This window comes from Mesitornis unicolor, unplaced genomic scaffold (genome assembly GCF_000695765.1).
Source record: "Mesitornis unicolor isolate BGI_N332 unplaced genomic scaffold, ASM69576v1 scaffold32998, whole genome shotgun sequence".
NCBI classification, from domain to species: domain Eukaryota; kingdom Metazoa; phylum Chordata; class Aves; order Mesitornithiformes; family Mesitornithidae; genus Mesitornis; species Mesitornis unicolor.
In genome coordinates this window covers 2,900-27,503 of record NW_010203084.1, presented here as the reverse complement: position 1 = coordinate 27,503, position 24,604 = coordinate 2,900, and the positions used below count along the sequence as shown (strand labels likewise).

Here is a 24,604-nt window from a genome sequence, read left to right as displayed (position 1 = left end):
TTCAATAAAACAGGGATCCTTTTCTGGAAATATTAGTCATTAATTTATTATGCTCACACTGATCACGTATGTTTAGTATTTCTGTCAAATAAGAAAGGCTTTGATAGTGACTAGAAATAGTCACTCTTTTTCTCACCCCAAAATTCTGCTCTTTGTCCCCAACATGCAAATTCTGTTTACAGCAAAACAGCACCTTGACTGAACATTGTGCACCTGTTTATATTACAGAAAAGAATCCGATGAGTGAAATTGAAGAAAACAGAACAGATCTAGTGTCCTTATGTTCTCAGCTCTTGCCATATGATAATACTACAGTACCATTCTGGTCAAACCACAGTGCATGCATTTTTTTAAGGTATGGCAACGTACAGGATCTAATCCAGGATAGCAGAGAAAGATGTCTGATGTGAATCATGTTTGGCTTTCTTCTCCCAGTCTACATCAATCTCAGTTCTAGTTTACAGATGAACTGGGGCTAGAGGTAGGCATAGACAAAACAGACTGCAGCACATGCTGTCACCACTTGTGAAATGGGATGATGCAACAAAAAGAGATTCACAGAAGGACAAGAAGACAAACTAATGGGGAAAGAGAAATAAAATGTATGGGTGGGTCACAAAGGTATGCCGGGTTTCTTGTTACAGCCCACCCGAATACCTTACCGCAGCAATGGCCTTAGGGCCCTCGGCGACACTCTGGCTGAGGGCAAGGCCAGCTGTAGTTGGGCGGCTGGGCAGGGTGGCCGGCTGCTGCTTTCTCATGGATATCCCCATGGTATCCAGGCTCTGGCTGCGGCCTCTGATCACCCGCTGAACAGAAGGGAGGCAGGGAAACAGACAAACACAGATACACATATAGACATGCACACGGTAGGGCACCATGAAAAGCATCACAGGTTGGGTGGAAAGTTGTGACAGACCAACACCAGAACCACAGAAATCCTAACTCCTAGGAGGCAGCATCTTAGATATTACCCATTTTTGGTCCTAGCTGATTCATGGAGTTCACTACCAGTGAATAACTCTTCTTCAAGTACGTTCTCTACTTTCGCCTTCCTTGTCCTGTTGCAATAAATAAGAGATTCTCTACCAGTATCCCAGCATACTGGATAAGCCAGCATCATCTGGAGCAGTCCTACCCAGTACAGACTACAAAACACGAAATCAAACTCCTGTTCAAGACTGTAACGTTCAGTCTTGCATGGACTTGAGTGGGGGTTCCAAGGGGAAAGCAGCCATGTTAAAATCTGCAGCATTTGAAAAAGCCATTTTCAGAGTTTACTCAACCCTTTCTAGCCTTTTACAAAGGTCATCTATGAATATGACATGCAAAGCACAGCATCAGCTAGAGGTCAGAAAAGGACATTTTGGGACAATTAGTGTAAGACATGGATGGGTATGAAATTCCTGGTTAGCAGCAAAAGCAAGGTAGACTGATTGTACACAAAAATACACCTCGCTAAACCATCCCAGCGCTGAACGAAGCTACACATACAGCCACCAAATGGATACATGAATGGATTAGTTTCACAGCCCTTAAGGACTCCAACCAGCCCACCATACGATGTAGGTGGACGTTATCTGAAGAAATGCTATTTATAATATGTCTCTGTGTCCAGACATACAACTTACTATACAAAAGAAGTGATGAGGCACTTCCCACAGAAGTGGGAAAGGGGAAGCAGAAAGGGATATCACGTTCTCTATATGTAATCAGTTCAAAACTCAGTTTTGGCTCTTCATACAAACACTTTGCTGTCTCATATCATCTCGATCACTTTTAAAAATAAGTTCTGTCATCTGATCTTGATTTACTAAAAAAAAAGTGTAATCTACACTGAACAAAGGTAAATTAACCCTACTTTTAGAGGTTAAGTGAAAAAACCCCCAGTTTTTCTAGACAGTACACTCACAGATACGTTAGAAACTCTCCTGCAGTGGCTTTTGCAGCTCTTTCAGTTATAATGAAAATTAATTAGAAGGGATCTGCTGCAGCAACTGAAAGCTGCTCGCTACTAGTTACTACAATGCCTCTTGCAAACACCTTTTTCTGTAAGCTATGGAATGAAACCCCATCTGACACTAGACACCAGCATGAAGCATAAAGGGTTGGACTTCTCAGGGACAGTATGAAATTCCACCTTGGACCACGCTGTAGCTCTGTAGAAAGGAGCGCAGAAAGGGGAAAAATGTCTTTTCTTGAGAGATATGGTAAAGCACAGTTGAAGATGCTCTGAAGAAAGAAAGGCTGCTGGATAAAAGACTTTTTTTTGTCTCACCCTAAACACAGCTGATCAGCAGCATCAATACTCCTTGGAGGGACACACACTGAGCTTGAGAAAAGTGTGAGCACCTGGGTAAGGAATCAATCCACTACAGCTCACCTTGAAATTCTCGAGGAAGCCCCCACTGCCATTCTCTATCTTGTCATCCTCCCCTATGGGCAATCCCATCATACTGCGGCTCCGAAGCTGCAGCTCCTCAAAAAGGCTCTCCAAGAGGGCACTCCGGGTTCTTTCCTGCATTAACATTGGGAATGAAAACTCAGCTATTACTGGGACTGGAGGGATTTTTTTTTTCCCCTTGTTTTTGCAATATCTCACATCTGCCTTACAAAAAAAATCACCTTAAAAATTAATTTAAACAGTATGAAGTGCTTTTAGCTGTACTGTTATGCAATATATTACAGTAATGCCCAGTCCTTTCAAACTCTTTCTAAAGCAAGTCATAAAGGACATAGATACATTTTTACAGGTGATGAGACAAGAGACATGGATTGAGAACAGTTTTTTCTAGATCAGGCAAGCAGTAGAGTCTGGAACAGAATTTTGGTACCTTGAACCAAAAACAGTGGTATCAGTATGCATCCTGTAACACAATACTGAGTTTCAGCTAATACAGAGTTTCCTTCAGCAAAATGCATGCATTATATTCCCATTCTTACTTGAAGATTAGATCTTTACATAAGAATGTACCTGTTCATATTCTATCACACCTGCTGTGAATACAAAGGAAGCATCACATAACTGAGTATCACCACATTTCAACTTCCTTTTACAAGCAACACACAATTAGAAGTAGAAGAAAATAAAAAATTATACTGTATCTTCTTGAGCTGGTAGTAATATAATTTTATAATTTTTAATGGAAGCAACCAGGTTATAGACCCACCTCCAATTTAGCAAATTTCTCAGCTCGATAGCAGCTGTACTCAGCATTGATGAGCTTGACCAGGAGGAATTCACGAAACTCTGCACTCTACAAGACAGGATGAAGAGTAGACTGGAGATGAAAACAGTAATTACAAAAATATCACATGAGAAAAGCTCTGCATTACTACTCTTTAGACATCCAAAGTCATCTAGCCAGACTGACAACACTGACTCAGAATACAAGGGTGAGTACCACACTCTCCTGCCATTTAACACTGGACCAGAGAAACAAACCTTTCTAAATATGGCTGGATTTGGCAGCGGGGGTCCAAAGAAGGGGACATCATCTCGGGCTGTGACTGAAACCTGAAACAATATAAGTATTAAAAAATAAGTAATATAACACAAGTGACACTACCAAAACCTTCAAACTATTATGGTACATCTGATCCCTCCTGAATCATTTACATACCCAAAAGAGATCTAGTATGCTGTCCCATATATCCCTCTGTTTCTCAAGTCCATGAATGAATGTGCTGATTTATTTCCCAAAAATTCAGTCAGCTAAATGTGTACACAGCAAGAGCAACAAAAACAATTGAACCAATTGCTTTTTTAATAAATATTTTTAATAATAACCAGTGTATTTAAAATTAAAAAGATGCTTCTATTCAGCCTGCAAGATTTACCTCCACTAGAAGAACCTTTGTCAAAATGTTTGTACTGACCTATTTTTATTGACAGAGAATCCTTAGTGGAGATACACTGCATACTCGGGGTGTATCTCAGTGACACTCCCTCTCTGAGTCACATGTGATAAGCGTACAAAAGCACTTGCCCAGTAAGAGATAAGGAAATCCATGTTTGTTTGTTTGTTTTTAACATGCTCCTACCTGACATACCAATGCCAAAAAAGTAACTGTAATGCAGCTGCAGACCAGTTTTTACATACTGTCACTTGGCTCTTCATAGCACTTAACTTATTATATGCAGCTATCTTACCAGATACATACAGCACTTAAGAATATTTCACAGTTATTCTTTTCCTCACGTTTGAAATGGAACAATACCGTAATCTGTCATTTCATACAACAGGGAACAATGTCAGAACAACTTAACAGCAACTGCCTCAAAGTAACACTTCAGTGTAAATGTCACAGAGCCAAGAGAAGTCTGAGTTTGACAAGAAGAAGAAGGAAAGGGGTCCTCGATTTAATTCAGATTTCTCACATTGTAGGCCAGCTCCTCTAATTTTAAGGCCTTCCTCTCCCTCCCAATAGATATCCACCAGTTAAAATCCTGCTTTGCACTTTTAATTTTCTGGCTGCAAAAAATGATTCAAAGAAATAAATGCCATTAATATTCCAAATTAACCACTTGGCACTAAAGTTTACGTAAATGGAATAATGGATGGAAGAAGAACAATCTTTCAAAACTGCAGTCTCTTAGGTACTAGAATGCTCTCAAGGCAGAGTGAGTTGAAACTTTAGGAAAGCCTTTACAGAGAACTCTGCACTGGCTCTAGGGTCCTGACTGGGACTATTACTTTTTCATGAAATGATACAGGCAACCCTATTACACTGACAAAAACAATGGCACTGCAGAGAGGCAAAGACAAAAACAACAGTAGGAAGAGAGAAGACAAATGGAAAGCTTTCCCAGTTCTTTCTTTTTCATTAAAAAAACCCAAAAAACTAGTGAATTTCTGTGCTCTACAAAACAGACAGTGAGAGAACTGGAGCCTCGTGCCCCTGATCAACATGAGGCTACTGTGTCACTACAGTCACTACAGACCTGGCTGCCCATAGCATAGGGAACAATGGAAGGTGGTGGTTCCTCCCCCAGCACCCTCCTTGGTGGGAACGGAGATGGAGATCCTGTCCTAACTTTGATATTCTTGGTGTTTTTGTAGACTTTCAAAGCATAAGGATTCAACATCACCAAATCAGAATTTGTACATAACATGAGACATAGCATTAAAATGATTAAAATGTTTCTAATAGTAAATCCATCACAGAATGCAAACTTCTATGTATTTTCTGCTCTCAGCGTGACTCAAAGTTAAAGTTATACAGACATCCACACAGAGTCTGTGACAGAGACATGTGACAGAGAAAGCTTTGTCCAAGGGCTGCAGATAGGGAATTTGTGTTCTTTTAGGGCTTCTTTTGACTGGAGGGCCCTAATAGGTAGCACTTCCCTGCCAGATGGCCATCAGTTCTGGGAACCCCCAAAGCAGATGTAGCTGTTTGGATTCCACAGATAAGGTCAACCAGCTGTATCTGACCTGCAGTCTTAGACAGTGCAAGCTCTCAGCACTGTGCTCTGCAGCATGAGCAATGCAGACACGTCTGTAAGTCAGGTGAATGAGTTTTACCCTACTTATGTAATTCAAGCAAGACATTCCCCAAAACTGCATCAATTGCTCCTCGTGCTCTTTGATATAAACAAATTTTTTTTATTTGTCCTGCTTCAATTCTCAAGCTTTAAGCTTCAGAAATTCATCAGCCACTTTGAAAAACATACAAGTACATTCTAGTTTCATGCATAGATACTTAACAAATTGACCAAATTATTCTTTAATCCCCTATTTGCTAAGTAGAGGCAGTAAGCAGTCCTGGACTCCTTTCAGTAAAATACTTGTGTTCCAGAATTTTAATCTTTAATTCTCAGCCTCACCTCCTAGCCCTGTCCAGCTTATCAATACCTTTATGAAATCCAAACACAGATTGCTAAACAGTAGCAATCACAACAAATCAAGAGGACCTCTGCAAACCACTATGAAGAAGAACATAACAGGAAGGAGACTCCTGGTCAGAGATTGAAGAGTGGGTGAAGGGAAAGAAGAGCTGGTGGCAGCTACTGGATTTCTAAGTTTACTGGTAACAGATGTAATTACCTTTCACTGAAAATGGTGATCAGGTTTACTAAAAGAGCAAGCAAAGCTGTTAGGACGACAGCTGGCTGAACCTGTACCTCTCCCAAAGGCCCGAGAACAGGTTTCCACTTCAAGGATCAATATCAGTAAACCAGCACAGAGGAATCTATTGGCTTTGTTTACCTTGTAGAGAGTGTCCCCAGCGGTGTCATGAGTGAGCTGAACTACCACATAAGCGTGTAGGAAATTAGAAGCAATCATATCAGGGACAAAAGGTGTGCTTTCATCCTGGAAGATGATGGCTACAATGTCGTTCCCAATGTGGCGCTTCCGCTGAAGCTGGAAGGGAAAAAATTAATAAAGCAAGAAGGCAGGTGAAAAAGAGTAGAGCCGTACGATAGGGCCTCAAATACCAGTTTGTCTAGCATCTCCAACCAAACCCCTCATCACTACTTTTACCATTACTCCAGCCATAATTCTCAACATTATGCAGTTAAGCACCCTCCCCTCTAATTAGTGCCTCCTCAAATACCCCTCCCCTCCTAGCCACACTGTTGAATTGCTTAGTTCTTCTTCCAGTACCTGCTGGGAATCTCCCTCTGTGAAGGGCAGCTTTGTAGACACATGAAACATGATCTCCTTGCCCCGGAAATTTGTATAGACCGACTCGGTGCCCGTTTGACCTCTAGTGACATCCAAGCCTCCCCGGAACCTAAGCAAATCCATAGGTCAGGCAGGACAGAGATGGGAAAGTGGGAGGAAGAAAGAAGATATCCATAACAGTGGCTTGGTACATCAACATTATAAAAGGTGGTTTCTAAGAAATCAGTGATAGTGGGACACCAAATCTTCCCAGACCAAATGCAGGGACTAAAGCTGCACAATGTTTCTGCTGATAAACCTGCTTGGTAAAAACTGTGAAGCTACCAGGGATCCTCAAAGGAGCTACTTTCTTTGGCACTCTTCTGAGAAACACAGTCCATATTTTAGAACTACAGAACAGAAAGGCTGCCCAACAGAAAGAGGCTAAAACAATACTCACCCCTACCATCATGAAACAAACTTACAATCACACAGTCAAATAAAATAATTCTTTGCTGACATTGAGGGTCAGATTGAGATACCAGGATACCTTTAAATGTAAACAGCAGCAAAGACCTAAGCTCCAACTGATTCCCAGATGGGATGGGTGACAAAAGCATTCTGGGCTTCTCCACCTGCACTGTGTTTCAGAGGATACAGCACTTTTCTGAAAGAAGGCCTCTGAAGAGTTGCAGCCTCTGAAAACACAGTGCTCTCTAACTCAATGTGGCTTTCCAACTGTGCTGGGTACGCACCCACGGAAATCCTGCAGCTGAATCCTGTCACCAAGGAAATCCAGGAACTCCAGGAAACCCAGACTCTCCTCTGTGTTACTGAAGACTTCTTCTTCAGTTGTCTTCAAAAGGAAAGGAGAAGTCATTAGGAGCACAAGCAGTACAAAGAACAGGTGGTAATTTCTATACACAGTTCAACCAGCTTCGAGGACCTGCACAAACAAGTCAACCAACATAAGGCTAACTTCTATCCTTTCTCTTTATGGCGTCTGTATTTTTCACAGCATTATACAGACCTTGCTATTACATTTAAGCTAAGAGAACTGACTCTTTGTGTTTTGCCCCAAGTATCATGGGATCTGAGGGAGCTTACCTGTCCAGGTTTCTGGTAAATGACCCCAAATTTGAAGTTATTGCTTATGACGTGTTCATCAAATGCAACAATAAGCTGCGATGCCTGAGGTAACGAAAATACAAATTACCAGATGGACATCATTAGCCAGACCTTGATAGAAAAGGGACATACAGACATAGCAGAACATTATACCTTGGGGTAGAGGACAGGAAAGAAGCGTTCGACATTCACATCCTCACACAGTAGCTGTCAAGTGAAAGAGAGAGAGGGAAACAGAGTTGTGATTATCATGTGCCCTAGCTTGCTGCAGGCATGAGAGCATAGACACTGTTTATAATTATCTGACAGGAGTCCCTTCAGGCAAAAATTCTGAGGTAAAATCAGAAGAGAAAGAAGAAAAACTAAATGAAAGTGTAAAAGTGAAGTATATGACAGTACTACTGGTGTGTAGTAGAAAACAGGGAAACAGGAGGACAGAGGTGAAAATAACTTGATGAGTGAGGCTGTAAGAGCAAATAGGCAAGCATCAATCTCACCTTTGCCATCTGGACAGCATTGGGAAACTCATTCAGACAGGAAATGGGGATCAGGTCATGTTTGGTGCCAGTTCGAGTCCTGACACAAAACAAAAAAGGCATTAGAGCAAAGGCTGAAGGGAGAAATAAGCAACACTGCCTCCTTAAAGAAAGAGTAGCCATTTCTTCAGATTATCCTTAGAGGAGTTAATTCCAGAGGATTAATTTTAAGCTTTGTGCATAAAATCACTGGAAAAGGGAGGTATTTACACTTCTTATTGCTCACACTTATTGTAGGGGGCAGAGGAAGACGAAATAGGGATGGTTATAGTCTTTTGTTTCTTTGCATTCTTTCTTTGCTTCAAGAAATATTTTGCTTTTCCCACTCCCACCATTTTCTTTCACAGAAATCTAAATGTTGAAGCACAATTCATGGACACAGTATTATAATGGATTCATAAGATCATATAGCGAGGGTTTGAAAAACTGTCAAAAGATCTGTTAGAGACAGCCTAGGAAAGCATATTTATGCAAAGTATAGGAGTTAGAAACTGGTGTAGCATTGTTCCAGAAAGCTGATGGATGAATTATTCCCTTCTCTCTATACATGTATACATATTAAAGGAGAGATGTCTCTCTAGAGAAGAAATACTGGGCTGTCAGAGCCCTCTTCAAATGATTATAAAGAAGCAACCGAGCAAAAGGTGCTGGATATAGTATCTTAATAGAGGAATTACTACCCTTTTGTTCTTCACCGGTGTCTCCCCTGTAGGAAGGTTTCTGGGCTCAGATTCCCTGGCACAGCTCACAAGTGGAGTGTCTCTTTCTCCCCCACGAGATTATTGCTCTGTCTGGCACTCTGAATGTTCTCCACATACAACGGAGGGAACTCACTGGTGATTCTCTTGTAGCTGACTCCTATGCAGTCAGTATTTTCCCTCAGTCCTGGGTGAGTCCCTGATACCAGCAACTGTACATCAGTTGGTTCCAGTAGCACAGAGCCTACTGGAAGTGTACCCAGCCCATAGTGTGGTAAAAAGCTTTTCTGCAGCGTGCCTCTCACCTACGCAAGATCCGTCTCTGACCTTCCTCTAGTTCATTCAGCAGTTTTCTCTGGGTAATGGCTCTCTGTGAAAGCCCTAAAAGTTATGACACTTAGTAGGCTCTCCTGGGAAGCTAAGGTAAGTCCTAGCTCACCTTGAGTTACTCTCAAGTACAAAGTCCAAAGACAGGCCTGGGCTAGGCTGTCCTCCACTGAGAAACCCATATTCTCCTAGAGAGTACTCACATGTATCTGAGTAAACAGAATAAACAGAAAAAAATTCTTTTTGAGAGAAGAACAAATGTTTTTCACACAGGAACTATAAAGGTGTGACTGCCAACACCACTTCAGCTTCCTGACGGAAACTGCTGGGAGAAACTCAGAGGGGAAGGCAAGGAAAAAAGGATCAAAGGTTTCTTTGCAGTCTTCTCCAGAAGAAAGACACAGGATTCACACCCATATCTATGCAGAGGAAGCTCAAGGTAAGATGATAGACACAGCACGGTAATATACACATCAACAAGAGGCTCTGTTACCTCAGCAACAGCCGTAGGTTTTCCTGTTTCTCAATCTGTTCATACTTCACAGAAAGTACCAGGTAGCCCAAGGACATGTCACTGGAGTAAAAGTTCTGGTGCTCCTGAAAAGAAGGAACCCAAAATGCATTATTCTCAGCATGCTTCTCAGAGAATTTTACCAGATTTTTTGCATACAACCTGTCACTCAAGATTAGCTAATCTTTTCTGTAACTAGCAATGGCATGCTTGAAGACATGCATATGGTGTCTCCCAGCCCCCTTGGTGATCAATGCATGAGCATATCAGTCAAAGTTCATTCACTGTCAGTTCAGTTCCTCCTCAGCTGTCCATCATCAGAAGAGCTCCTGAGAAGGAAAAGGATGAGAACAACGGATCTTGAGGAAATCGAGTTTCCTGTAAATAAACTGGTATCTTTCATGGACTTTCCCTGTATCCATTCAGACTCTGCATAACTAAGTAGTGGTCTCCAGCACATTCAACTGGACGTGGTCATGGGAACTTTTTATATAAATAGTAATACCAGGATCATTATACCAAATGGTTGATCTCTAAGAGCGCTCACATCTCAGATGCAGCCAGAGCTCCAGAGCTTCATACTTTTGCAGATGAAGACTGTTCTTAACAGTGCTGCTAACACCGCTTAAGATTTAGTGGAGAGTGCTTCAAATTGAGTCATTCAAACAATGAACAATAATGCAAATATTTTCACAGGTTCTATATAGAAGTGGCTGGCATTTCTCCTGGGTATACAGCCATGTTCCAATGGCCTGGGTACAGAAATATATATTGACACACATATATTTTTAATATAAAACATATATATTGATATATATATAGCCTCTAACCTCAAAAGGTTAAAACCTTTTGACAAGGGATGTGAATGGAAACCCCTAGCACAATGAGAATACTATATAGGTGGAATCATCCAGAAATTATTAGATCACTCCCATCTACCTAGGGGAAAACAACGTTATGGCCAGTTTTTGGAGCTGGCTGCTACATAAACTCTGACCAAACAAAGAGCTGAGACTGAACTCATGTTTTCAGCAAACAGTCCAAAATTATTGGGTTTGAGGTATAAGCAGGACAGAAAGACTAATGAGAACATCATGCAGGGGATCCAATTCTCTTTGGATTAGATTTGATTAGATTAGTATTATAATCACTTTCTGCTAATGAGAGCTTCTGTTGAAAGGGGCAGTAGTACATTCTAGTATTTAGTCTCCAACCCAGGAGAATATAGTGAGATTGGTATGGTACTTCTGCGATAGCAGTGATGGAAGTTGGGGCAAGACTCCCTCTTAGCAAAGCAAAATAATAATTAAAAAATAATAATAATAATAAGACTAAACAAAAAGAATCCTCAAACCAAAATTGTCTCAGCTACCCAATAATAGGCAGAATCATCAGTGCCTCCTTATGCCTTGGGACCACGAAAATCAGGAGAACGTCATATAGCAATCAGTTCACAGTGGAATCAGGAATGTGTCCACAGAGATCTTCAGTGCATAACAGTTTAAGCAACAGAAAAGTATCAAGGTTTTCTTTTGGTATCTTTCAAATCTAGGGATTTTCTAAATCCCAGATGATGTACCTCAAGATATCCAGCTGGATTTCCCACTTGTGGTTCTGTAGGAAAAAGAAACTCTGTCCACTCACTGAGATGTCAGACACTCTCAGGAGACAAAATGGACACACTTCAATGGGGAGCTTGATTTCCAAATTCCACTTGTCAACAGTTTCACAGAGAAGAGGTACCAACTGCTATCTTGTTTGTTGATATATTTTCTAATGATAGCCTTGCCCATCACCAACTTGAAAGATATAATCAAAGTACTCTTCATACATTTTAGAGTGTACAGATTCTGTTCTGATGTACAGCAGTGGTTCTATACAGTTTGGTTGTCAAAATTACCTCCACAGACTAAATGCAAAGTGTTTCTCATGGTCAAATTAAATGGAGGAGAAAGATAAAACATCATATCCCTGCAAACAATGAATGAGCTGTTCTACCACCGGAATAGCAGCCATCTCAACCCAAAGACAGTGTCATTTGCAACCTGAGAAGACAGGCAGGGAGCACGAAGTCAGTAAGCAGGATTGCAAGACTCGGAGGGATCACCACTGGAAGCACCATACAAATGCATCCTTGTGCATGACACAAAAGTGTTATGCACTGGCACAGTAAGTTAAGTGTCCAGTTGTACAGCCAGGATTTGCACAATGTGGAGTGTGTCCTGTGAAAGGAATACTTGGGACACAGTTACTTAATAGGAAAGACACAATGGGCACAAAGCGTGTAATATGATCAAAAAGGGTTGCTAGGTCCAAGAGTCCCTTCCTCAGCCTTTTGCCTAGAAAATACAGAAAGTCTGTTCTGTCTCTGGCAGACTGCAACCTCTCTCAACACACTGGTGAGATTGCCTTTTTCTGTGGAAAAAAATCTAAACAATTTTTTGTATTAGTCATAGTTCTGACTCACTGGGCAATAACGATACATCTGGTGTAATAGTCTGATATCTGTGTGGACGTAAGCGTCTTGCTGTCAACAGACATAAACCAATCCCCTCTGTAGAAAAAAAAAAGGAATTACTAAGACTGCAGTCACTACCCTGAATCTGGATATGAAGATGAGGCTATTGAACTTTACGTATTAGATATCATCACTTCCTCTTTAAGACAGGAAAAAAAGCCAACACCCAGAACTTCCCTGCTACTGACTTACGGCGAAAACGTTTCACGGCTTCTGGTGCCAGCATAGTCTACCTTCTGTTGAAGCAGATCGAATGAGTAGGTCCTGAAAAGGTAACGAATAAGTAAAGAGCAGCAAACAGAATAATGCGGCCTCTAGCTGCAGTGTTCAAATCACAGAATGCCAGTGCGATCCGTCACACAAGTCTATGGTAGTTACCATATGTGGAAAGAAAAGCTGAAATCAAAGGAAGCCACAAAGGCTGAGAGGACAGTTTCTTTCTCCTGACCACGACCTGCAGGATACTAATAGAATTTTGGGATGTGAACAAGAATCAAGTGCAGTAGTCATAGTCACCAAAGGCAGAAAGACAGAGCAGCTGAGGAACACACAGATACAAGGAGCAAAACAAGAGCATGCTCAGTCAAAGGAGTCAAAAAAACAGAGAAGTCATATGCCTGGGTGGATGCCCAAGACAGGCTGTTAAGGAAAATGATGGCACAAGGCCAACAAAAGTCAGGACTAGAAGGTAGAACAAAGGAATAGGAGCCAAAGCCCGAGGTTAGCTGCAGCCAAAAGTAACAGTGAGCTGCAAAGACCAGAAAACAGGATGCCTTTTGATGAGACATCTAAGCCAGACACCAGCAGGTCTGACACACTGGGATCTCAGCTGCTTTGGAGACTGGGCTATCAGCTCTGCAGCTGGCATAACCCAGCAGAGTTGCCCAAAGGGGTGCAATCTTCACAGGGGAACAGGCAACAGAATTAGTGGAGGTCTTAGAATAATTTATTTTTTGTCAAAGCTACTCTGGCTGCCTAGCTTGATCCTGAATGTAAGCCTCTGTTTTAAACTGAGATCTCAGTAATCATATGTATGAACAAAACTATAATTTCCTTGTTATGACTTTTATTTTTCCCTCGGTGATTTTCTTTCTCTGCAAAAACACATGAGCACCAGAAGGCAGGCTCTGAGCCCTTCAGTGTAAAACACCATTTATCGCTAGCTGTCCTGAAGTTACAGATGAACCTAAGGCTTTGTGGTTAATACTGAAGATTGCAACTCAGCAGTGACAAGATATCCTGGACCTGAGATGACCTTTGTATAGGTACAAATTTGTTCAGCCATAGAAGCAGTTTCTGTAACACTTAAGGCAGTCTAAAAGGAAGTTCTGGATTTCAAACAGATGTCTGTAAAAGCAATCTTCCATGGGGCCAAGGGAAAAGGCTAACAGAATACACAAGGAGAGCTGACAGTTTGCCTGAGAAGTTATGAAGCTATTAAGACATCTGCTATGTTCTTAGCCACTTGTGTTCTTTTTGATGAAACAGAATTATTTTTCACTACTCAGTAGCAGCAATTGCACCAAAGATAAACAAACCAGACAAAAGTAAAAGACGTCTTCCCCATGGGACCTAGTACATTTCATCAGTTCTTTTAGCAATAGGAGCATAGGAAGCCAGAGAACACTAAAAGATCTTTACAGGATTCAAAATGCATTCGCCAGCCCATTCTTTTCCTTCAAGACAAATGAAAATAAAAGGAACAATTAACTTTGAAAAAACTTGGCAACCTCTGGTCATACTGGGATTATTTCATCCCTGAAGAAGGAAGAAAAACACCCTTGGTGGCCAAATGATTATATGACGACCTACAGGAAGATAATGATACCAGAATATCTAAACCTGTCAGTGGTGATAACTAATAAACTTGCAGTACTGAGTAGGCAGCATTGTTATTCCAGCAAGACGCCTTTTTTTGTAAGCGTGAGGTGGTGGTTGCCAGTCGGATGACAACAAGGACCTAGAAGCTACTGCCACTGTTGGCAGAACACAGAACCACTAAGGCTGGGCTGGTACTGAACCTGATACAACCTGGTATGGTGGTCTCCTTGCAGGCCCTCCCTGCATCTCTGCTTTGAGAAAACGAGGGGAAAAAAAAAAAAAAGAAAAAAAATTATTGGGCTGACAGCAGCTTCTCATGACAGGGAAACAGTAACAAGCTCCAAAACACACATATTTGCATACCAGGGGAAAATGATCCTGAATATGAGAAGACCTGCAGCCTCAGCAAGTCAGAGAACACATTTACTAAAATCATAGTACTTGTAGTAATGAAACAATATTAGAGACTTTAAACTAACAAAAGAGATCATTACAATTCTACAAAATATTTAAAATGTCCTTTGACTGCTCCAAGTAGTTTCCACCTCCTTGTCCTAGGTTAAGCTAGAATTTCACACTAAGAACATAAGACCTAGCTCTTTCTGCTGAGAGAGAGGACTCCACTGAGTCAGTTTCCCAACAGTTCAGAGCACTGCAGCAACACCACTTTAACCAGCACAAAGAAATGACAGCATGATGGAGAAATAAATACATGACCACATACGAATGTATGGCAAGAAAGCTTCTCTCATCAGCACTGCCAGCTTCAAGTGCTTGTGAAACTGCGCCCTAAGGTTCCTTGAGTGGCATTTCCAGTGTATACCAAACCATTCTATGATTCTATGATTAAATCCTTCCTAGCCTCAGGCTACTTCTCTTTATTATAGTCCTGAAAAACAATGTAGACATTTAATAATTCCCAGTTTTGTGTAATCATCATATAAAATACAGACCATGAAACAAAGAAAAGGAACTGAGCTATGGCTTATATACTTTTTTTGGTCATTGTTTTATAGGATCTGCTATAAGGTGTTCTACAAAAAGTGTCAAAATTGTCTGAGTTTGAGTGACCCAGTATATGGACACGCACAACACAGACATGCGTATTAAATTTGTAATACCACACATACTCTAATCTCCCATCTTGTTTAAAGGATATTCCCTAAACCACTGGCGATGCCTCTCCCATCACATTATGTTAATGGACTCTTCTTCTGCTAAGAGTTGTTTGCAGTTATTCAAAGCATGCAAGAGACCTTTCTTTACCTTTCTGAAATAACTTTCCCATGCTATCAGCAAGTAAAAGACCCAATCCACACAGCATCAAAATCACTGGTCTCTCTTAACTTAGAACTGAAGAAATGCTCTCCCTGTGGAAAAGCTCTGAGCTCTCTCCTTACCTAAGCCTTTAAGCCATGGGTAAGGGCAAGGGCAAAGTTTTCTACCCACAGGTAGAATTTTCTGTGAGAAGAGTACTGTTCACCTCATTCTTTCTGACACTGGCTTGCTCAAATTCTTGCATGTTTAATGAAACATAGACACACATTCATGTTAATTAAGACAAAGAATAAAACACTGGACACTGTAGAAGAGAAAGAATATAGACAAGAGGAGTTTTTCTGTAGTACCGAAGCACTGATGGTTGGACACTTTGCAAATGTATAGAGTCCAATAGTATGGGAATTCCTGGATTTCACTTGGAAGGAACAATGATGTCTGAGCAAGGGTATGGACATGGTGAGCTCCAGAAGTCCCTTCTAACCTCAACCGTTCTGTGATTCTGTGATATCAGGTCAGCAGTACACCCTAGAATGGGACTGAAAAAACCATACCCCAATTTGCCTCTCATCCTAGCTGGCTCTGGAAATCATCAAGGCTGGGGGGTAGAGAAGGCTCTGAAGATCACCCTTACCTTCCCCAGAAAATGTTTGCGGTACAGCTTTGCCGTAGGGTCACTCTCCAGTTTCACTTTTCCACTCCAGGGAAAGGGTACATCAGACTCAGTTGGACTCAAGCTGGAGAGGTTGTGGCTGGTCCCTTCAATCCAGTAGCCCCCAAACTGGGGTAAGATAATGAGAGGATATGGCCACCCTTTCTGTAATACCTATTCAGAAGGACACAGAACATCAAAGTTGAAAGGCAAATATGCTGAAAGGCAAACAAACTGAAAGGCCAATAAAGCCCAAAGAAAAACAGAGGAGAGCAGTACCAACTCACCTCATGGATGCTGGGGTAAGGAATATACTCCTCTTCTGTCTGAAATCATAAGAGACCATTAGCAAAAATGCGTGACATCATATAAAGTGTTATGCTCTCACAATGGCACAAGCTGTGCCCTCAGCTTCCACTCTGCCCTAGTCCATTTGTAGAGTTTTACTTCAGGATTTAAGGTTAGATTTCATTTCCTAGGTCTCAGCATTATAATATAAAACTTTGAGAACAATAAATTTAGCAATCAGATTTCGCTCACTATAGTCCTTGAAACTACACAGAATACAGGCATGCAAAGTGAGGAGGCAGTCAAACTACAGAAAAATTGGATGAGGTTAGGAGTCAGTCTCTTTCTCCTTTCCTTCCACACAGTGTTAGACAGCTGCAGACAGAGATGATGGTAGGGATGGTAGAAATAGTACTGTATTTACAGCGAGATCAAGGCTGTGTCATCACTAGACCTGTGGTATACAACTAAGCAGTGCTGAGGCATGACTGCAAGAACAGGGGGCATATCTGAGCCACTTTATGCCAGTTGGATGCCCCTTCCATCACCCCAAAGCGCACTGACCATCTCTCTCAGAATTCAGCTATATCAGTTCTCTATGTGGCTTTTTTTTTTAAAGTCATTCTAAAATTGAATTCAAGGTCAAGGTAGATTTTAAGGTTACTTTGCCTGAGCTAAGACTGAAAGAATGGAGAGCAAGAATTGAGAATTTAAAGACAGGAATCTGTTCTTATTGGCCCAATATTGAGGGAAACAGACCAGCTTTCTAGCAGCATCTATGAGTCCTCAAGCAGACTACTGAAAAAAAAAGCTATGCAGTTTCATAAATATTATTATACCTCTTAAACTGAATAAAATTTAAGAAATTATTTAGTTAAAACTAAGATTGTTCATAATAATAGTAAATGCTTATTGGAACCACTTAAATTTTGAGAAAGGGAAGTATTGATTCTGTTTCAGCTACATAGTTTTACAGCCACTTTTTAAATAAATAAATAAGACAAGCATATGTGTATTCTCGGGCTGTTTGTAGGGTCCAAATTCACTCCAAGATAAAAATAGACTGCAAGCCAGGTCAGTTATCATCTGCCATTCTCAGCAACTTAGGAGGCAACAATGACTTGGCCTGACCTTGAGAGGAGCTGGAAGGGAACATCTTTGTTCATCCAGACGACTGCCCTGGAAACAGAAAGTCACAGACAGTGAATCCTGTGTTTTAGTGTGTCTGCTTCACTTACCCTCCGTGTCCTTCTCCATATCCCCAGCATGCATATTTTCTCTCTCTCTGTAATCTTCTATTTTATGCAGGTTTGGATGTTTGGAATAAACAGGAGAAGTAAAGCCAGAACTTGGCTAGTCCTCTAGTTTGGCATTAAAACTGAAACGTCTTGCCACCTAACATCTATTAAAAAGCAGAAAGCTGGCAGAAATCAAAAGCAATATCCCAAACTTATTTTCTTATTTGATTCTCTAATCTTTTCTAGCTACTTTAATTCCTATCCCAAGCAATTGAAAAAAGGGGAAGAGGTAATGACACAATGTGAAAGAAGAGCATTTCAGACCATTTATTCCTGTTCTGCTCTTCCCCCTCCCTTGAAGACGCTGTCAGGCAGAGCACTGAGAACCTCAGAGTAGGGTTAAGAGAAGTAACAAACACTTGTTTTGAGGATTAGGGCTAGGCAATAAGTCTTTTAAGCAGCTTATGTGCCCTGTTTCCATCCACAGAAGGGAACAAATGTGTCTCCTGGAGGTAAGATAGAAAATCAGAGCTGCTCTCCATCCATACATCTGATCAGTGCAGCAGACTCCTGCAGGCAGCAAGGAGTCAACACAGCAAAGCCCTGCACATCAGCTTTCCTAGGCACCATCACTGTGAGGTGGGTTGGAATAGCAGGGCAAAAGACTACAGGATGCCCAGTTTCTTCCTGAAACGGCAGCTGGCATTGAGACTTGAATCCCTTTCTTAAGGCTCTTCCATCCCCTGCCTTCTCACCATGGCAGGAGAAGCAGAAGCACACAGGAATCAGAACATTTTAGCGAGGACAGCCCCAACACAGACCAAGCAGAGGCCGTGAACGAAAGGCTAAAAAGCTATGAGGCCAACAGACTCCCATAAAATGCTGCCCATAGTCCAAGTGGGCATCAGTACAGACAGAAGAGTAAAAGGCAAAATTTGCATTGCCAGATAGGAAGCTGAAAACCAGGATTTGTGTACTGTGTGTAAGAGAAAGCTCCAAATATTCAACTACTGCCACCTAAATCTTGTAACTCTCATATCAGAACAGGATGCTGAGACGACATTTTTATACGCCATCAGCGACTGCTTAATGGAGTGGCAAATCAGGGAGTCCAGACATAATAAGCAGCTCTCGACTTTGTTCTGAAAATAACCAGGATTTGATTTACAACAGCTATGTCGATGCAAGCCTTCTACAGTGGAACTCGGTTATAAACTAGTATCTGGTAGAAATACAGACATCTGAGTGGAGCTCTACAGTAGAGATGCAAGAGGCTAAAGAGTAAGAGTTTGGCCCCAATGCTCCAGCCACACAGGGTGAAAAAACTGCTAGTATAGCAACAACACTAACATTGGGCAGTAGCAACATTAGATCAAGGGGGAATAATGATCAGGTTGCACACAAGAAAAAAAAAAAGACAAAAAAAGAGACATCCATTACGCATAAAAACAAGGTTATAGAAAAATGAGAAAGCCTATTAAAAGTACGTAAAAATGAGCCATAAATAAAGCTAAACTTTCATCAAATTATGAGAAGTCAAACTACAGGGTAAGGGAGACTAATAGTAGACACATGAGGGCATTCTTCATAAGTCTGAAGTTCAGTTCAAACACAAAAAATAACAATAGCAACAAATTTTAGTCAGTTAAATATAGAAACACAGTAAAGCAAGCGAGGAATAATCTGCATATAACATAATAACAGCAAAAAGAAAATATTTCCTTAACCACATTAGGAGAAAGAAGCTTGCTAAAAATGTCTGCAGGGTGACACAGGATGAAACTACAAAAGCTGAGCTTAGAGTGTGTTACCCAAAAAAACTAAAAAAATGGTTTTTTCAATTTTACTTTCAACAGAGGACCCTGAACAAATACCACCTTGGAACTATTCTTCATAGGGAAACACCAGATTATAGGTTTCAAATTGCAATGTCAGTAGGCAACACTGACAAAATGAACAACAAGTTACTAGGATGTGGTAGGTTGTGGAATTAAGATGAAACAGAGACTGACAAGTGATCTCTACCTTTTGCAGAGGTAGTAGTAACCATTTTGCATTTGTGGAAGCCATAAAGCTGAGAAAGTGGAGTGCATGAAATGTAAGTGCAAATGGATGTTTTGCTGATGTGATCTGGAGTTTCACTTGTCAACCTATTGCACTGGGGCTCATGAGGAGGGCTAGCTTCTGGAACAGGGGTCTCAGGAACAGTTCTTTGGGGCACGGAAGTCCTATGCTCTACCAAAATAGGACTGAGACAGAAGAGACACACAGGTAACAAAGCAGCTCTGGTCTTCTGGAACACACTGTGGAAAGTACCCAGACAAACTCGCTATGCTCAAGGGGATTTCTGCACACGGAAATGAAGGTTGGGAAACTGCAATTTTGTAAGATCTCTCTCCCCTTCCTTGGCATTTCTGGCAGATCTGATAAGTGCAAAATTTCTCCAGTTTCAAAGGAGGCCCTGGTAAAAGACCTGTATCTCAGAGAGGCCTGAGGGAAAGCTTCCTGGGCTGCTGTAAGGGAGCTGCTCTTTGTATGGAGCCTCTACAGAGAGCAGGGGAATGCGCCATCACATTCCATGACTGCACTGTTAAAGGAGCTCCTGGTAGCCTGGGAGCAGAAGGCATACACCTAAATCTACCAACCTCTCCTCTAGAGTGAAGCTTAAGATACTGGCAAAGATCTAATGCAGTCTTGGGCCATACAGTCCAAAGCTCTATTTCAGAGGGTATGTGCAGGGAACTTGCAGCATAAGTTGGTGAACTGTCAAAGCATAGGCAGAACAGCTGTTGATGGTTGATGATCACTGTCATTCCTCAAAAGGAAGAGGCATAAACTATAGCAGTCTCAGCCACCTGTTGAGACCAAACCTTCTGGTTTGGTTCACTTTGGCTTGCAGCACTGCCTTTAAGGAAAAACTTTCCCTCACTGTTTTCCTGGGTAATTGTCATGGTTTAGGCAGATGTAGTATCACCCCATGACTCTCCTCACCTGAGGAGGGGAATTGGAAAAAGGAAAGGAGACTCATGGGTTGAAATAGCAACAGATTTAATGAAACAATAAAAATACTAATCAGTACTAACAGCAATATCAAGTACACAAAGTCATACACTGCTGATACAGTGGTTGCAACAAGCTGGGGAGTAGGCCCTGGCAGCAGAACGACAGGGAAGACCCTCCAGGGGATCAGACCATTGAGGAAAGAGAGCCATCCCCATCAAACTCCTCAATTTATAGTAAATGTGACATTTATGGAACAGCTCTGTTGGCCAGCTTGGGTCCACTCCCCTGGCTTTGCCTGCCCTCAGCTTCTGCACCTGCTAACTCAAAACTGCTAAAGACCTTGATCACTGCATACCACTGTCGGCCAAAACTAAAACAAAATGTCTTATCAACTTTGTTTCCAATAAATGGAGTACTGTAGTCTTTGCAGAAATGCAGCTTGCCTGAATAGAAAACTGTTTCCATTACTCTATCCTAGCAAAATCAGCAGAGTAACTTATTGGAGACAGCATCGGTCTGGGAATCTGATATTCTCAGGGTCTTGTACAGGGGAAATACATGGCCTGAGCAACATGAAATAATGGACGACAGAGAAAAAAGTCATCAAGACCCACAGTTCAGTCCAACATCGTTGGACTTGATGATCTCAGAGGTCTCTTCCAACCTTAATGATTCTGTGATTCTATGGCGTAACAATGCTATGGTAACACATGTTAGAGCAGTGTCTTGAGGGGACTAGTTCAAAACAGACAACTTAGATCTAAAAGGGGACATAGGAGAAAAACGTTAAGGTACTTGTGAGAAAATAAGACTGAAGGATACGTGGAAACTGTACATATGCAGAATAGAAGTAGTGAACATCACACCATAAAAGACAAAAGCAGGTAAGTGAAGAGAGGTTGGTTATGAAAGTATGTGAATACCTCAAACATCTGGGTTCATTAGCTGAAAAAAGATTTACTTGCTTTTCAGCTGCTTGCACTGCAGAGCGATCTAGGAACAACATATTCCTAATTGTCCTTAACAAAGTTTTTACTGTGACTTCACTACCTCTCAATGCAAAGCACAATTCTCCTACTGCAAGTCAGATGACAAAATAAACTGAATTAAAAAACAAACAAACAAAAACCCCACAAAGACAAAAACCAAACAGCACTACTATAAAGCCTTAACAGTGAGCAGCTAGGAAACCAATATACATGCTAAATTAGGTGGTCTGCATATGTTGGAAATTCTCATCAGCTCCCTCTGTTATCTCTCTAGCTAAAGAGGTCCAAATCCAGTGAAAAACAGTCTTCATATGGTAAACTGGGAGCTGAGAAACACAGAGCATTTTAAGCAGCACAGTCTTCCAGTAAGGGACATCTGCTGGTGATACTGCCTAATACAGATTTTAAAAGACCTGGAAAGGATCATCATACCTTTTAACATATGCTTGAACTGAACAAGAAGCTCTGCACACTAAAGCTTACTTTCTAACACAGAGTTAAATGAGCCAGGCACTTATACAGCTTGTTATTCTAAAACACTGAGCATATATCCCAAACATAGTTTGGGTGTCAGTACAGTGGTTGCAAGGTCCGTGACTGTCTACACATAAATATATAATCTATGTATCTATATATATAGATATAGATAGATAAGACATATATATAAGCTCCTCCTTCCCCCACTTCTCCTTTCTAGTCTGCCGAATAGTACTTCAGCATTATAACTCTGTACTTAGCATTTTGCTGCTACCTTTCATCTCCTCACCTTTATAGTCCCACCAAAGTCTTGCATTTTCCTTATATCCATAATTTGATCACCCAAATTCCAAAAAAGTTAATAATTTCTTACAAGTTTAATTCCTGCACGTAATAAAAGGCAAGCGTTATGTGCCATGTTTTGTGTTACGTCAGGTGAAAGTTAACCACAGCATTTTAAAGAAGGTATACCACTCAGAAAATATTCATAGTCGGTAAAGATGCTCTAAGAACAGATCATCTGAAAAAAATAATTTTAAAGATTTTGTTGTTAGATATGTAACATATACAACATATAAACTATCTCTCTATTTGGTAGGGCAGGGTTGGTTTTTCCTCTTTTACTCTATTTGAATTTTATAATGTAATATATGCAACTAGATGCACATATTTCCGTAAGAGGATTAAGCCAGAGTCCTTCTTTCTTTCTTGTGGAAGTTAAAGACAGGGCCTACAGTAGTTATTTATTAAACTGTTTGACCTTGCTAAATGCAGTTATGTTAACATCCCATTAATCACCTGTCATTAGCAGCTGCTACCCAGTAGAAACCTAGTTTCCTGAAGAAGATGCCAGAGATACCTTAATGCAACTTTGATTCTATCTCAGAACCACAGTTCTGCAAAGAACAGACTGAATTATAATAATTTGTGTCTATTCCTTCCATCACATTGGTTGGAAAAATGAACACAGGAAAATGCTTTTGAAACTGCATTTAAGAGTAGGTATAGGACTTTGGGCCTAAAAGAGCTAAATATTCTGCAAGCCCAAATTAAAGGGTATTGGGAGTGAAGTGATAAGACAAATTATGATAATGATTATATGATTATAATCAGCCAAGCTGATTATTTGCTTGGCTATGAAAAACTAAGACATCCCAAAGTTTGACAGAATAATTCCTCCTTACCTGCATTTTTTCAATCATCTCAAACAAGTCCACAGTCTGTGAAAAGACAACAGGGAAAAGAATTTAACATTTGCAGAAGACAACGTTATCTTCTGTGGTAACTCAGATATTGAAGGAGCCCTTCCATGTTTTGGTATAAAAACTACTTGGTTGCTAAATACAAGATGGAATTGGTCTTCCCTAACTGATAGCATGGACAATACAACTGGCCAAATTGTCTACAGCTTGTGTTGCAAAAGCTTGACCTGGAACCTGATCGGATTCTTATCAGGAATTTCTGTCTTTCAGTGGGTCAGACTACTGACTTGATAGAGTTTAAAATAAGAAATTATTAAATGAACAAGTGTAGGCACTATAGGGGCAACTATAGCCGTGACGCATGCAGGCATACGAGCTTGCTTTCAGTGATTTCTTCTGCTCAGTGATTCAAGGCACATTCCAACCCCGAGCCAGAGGAACATGGACTGCCTTTACCTTGTTGGGCACAGCAGGAGCGAGAGCACATGGAAAGCCTTGGGTGGGAGAGTCTATAACATCACTGAAGCAGCGCACCCCCTCCTCAGCCCTCCTGCAAGAGACAGAGGTAGAGGGAGGTGGGAGGGGAAAGGAGAAAGAAAATCTTTTAACTCTTGGAGAACTCAAGGCGTCAGTGCTTGCCTGCAGTGCCTCCTTTGCCTTCTGCTGCCTTTTGCTTACTCTTCCTCTCCCCAGCCCATTTCTTGCCTATGAGGAAGCTGTCAGTCCCTGTGAGACTCCCTGAGCGGTCTTAACTTACCACTTGCCACCTGCAAACACCCTGGATATAACAGCAAAAATCTCTCCTGACTGCTCTGTCTCTGTCACACACACTGCTTTCATCACAACTGTCCTGTAAGTGCTGAATGCTCTTGCTTGCCAAGTTCCTCCTCTATCACAGATCTGCAGCAGAATAAAACAGGTCTCACAGGAAGATTTGGGATCACATCTCAAAACTGAACCATATTAAAAGAGCTGAAAGATCTGAAATATCGGCACCTAAAGGACAGTCCCAGTTGCCACAGCCTGGGTATTACTCTCCGAGACATGAACATAACAGAGATGGTGCCAGAACAGAACTGATACCCTGAGAGAAATGTGGGTACAGTTCTGTGTTACCACTGCTGGTAAAGCCAATGTGCACATTAGATGAGCTTTTGTCTGCACATCTTTTATTAAAACATACATTATTATTTTGGCCCCTGCTGGAACAGCAGCATATACAAATAGCAAGAGTGCTTATTTGATTTCATAGAAAACAAAAAATAACACAAACAATACACTGTAGCTTAAAAGACGTATCTTGCACTGCCCGTTGCGCTATGGACGG

General features: G+C 41.1%; 1 protein-coding gene across 1 annotated transcript in view; it reads right to left on the bottom strand.

Moving 5' to 3' along the window:
- Positions 1-23,283, bottom strand: part of RAP1GAP (RAP1 GTPase activating protein) — a 36,218-nt gene extending 12,935 nt beyond the window's left edge. The window contains exons 1-15 of the mRNA XM_010190603.1: positions 23,260-23,283; positions 17,500-17,547; positions 16,368-16,406; positions 16,063-16,254; positions 9,794-9,897; positions 8,237-8,315; positions 7,893-7,946; positions 7,719-7,802; positions 7,367-7,467; positions 6,612-6,741; positions 6,213-6,368; positions 3,446-3,517; positions 3,171-3,257; positions 2,384-2,518; positions 663-809 (exon numbers count right to left, since the gene is read on the bottom strand). Of these exons, the coding sequence (XP_010188905.1) occupies positions 663-809; positions 2,384-2,518; positions 3,171-3,257; positions 3,446-3,517; positions 6,213-6,368; positions 6,612-6,741; positions 7,367-7,467; positions 7,719-7,802; positions 7,893-7,946; positions 8,237-8,315; positions 9,794-9,897; positions 16,063-16,254; positions 16,368-16,406; positions 17,500-17,547; positions 23,260-23,277 (1,446 nt within the window). The 5' untranslated portion in view covers positions 23,278-23,283. The remainder of the gene's footprint in view (positions 1-662; positions 810-2,383; positions 2,519-3,170; positions 3,258-3,445; positions 3,518-6,212; positions 6,369-6,611; positions 6,742-7,366; positions 7,468-7,718; positions 7,803-7,892; positions 7,947-8,236; positions 8,316-9,793; positions 9,898-16,062; positions 16,255-16,367; positions 16,407-17,499; positions 17,548-23,259) is intronic.
- Positions 23,284-24,604: the final 1,321 nt, after the last annotated feature.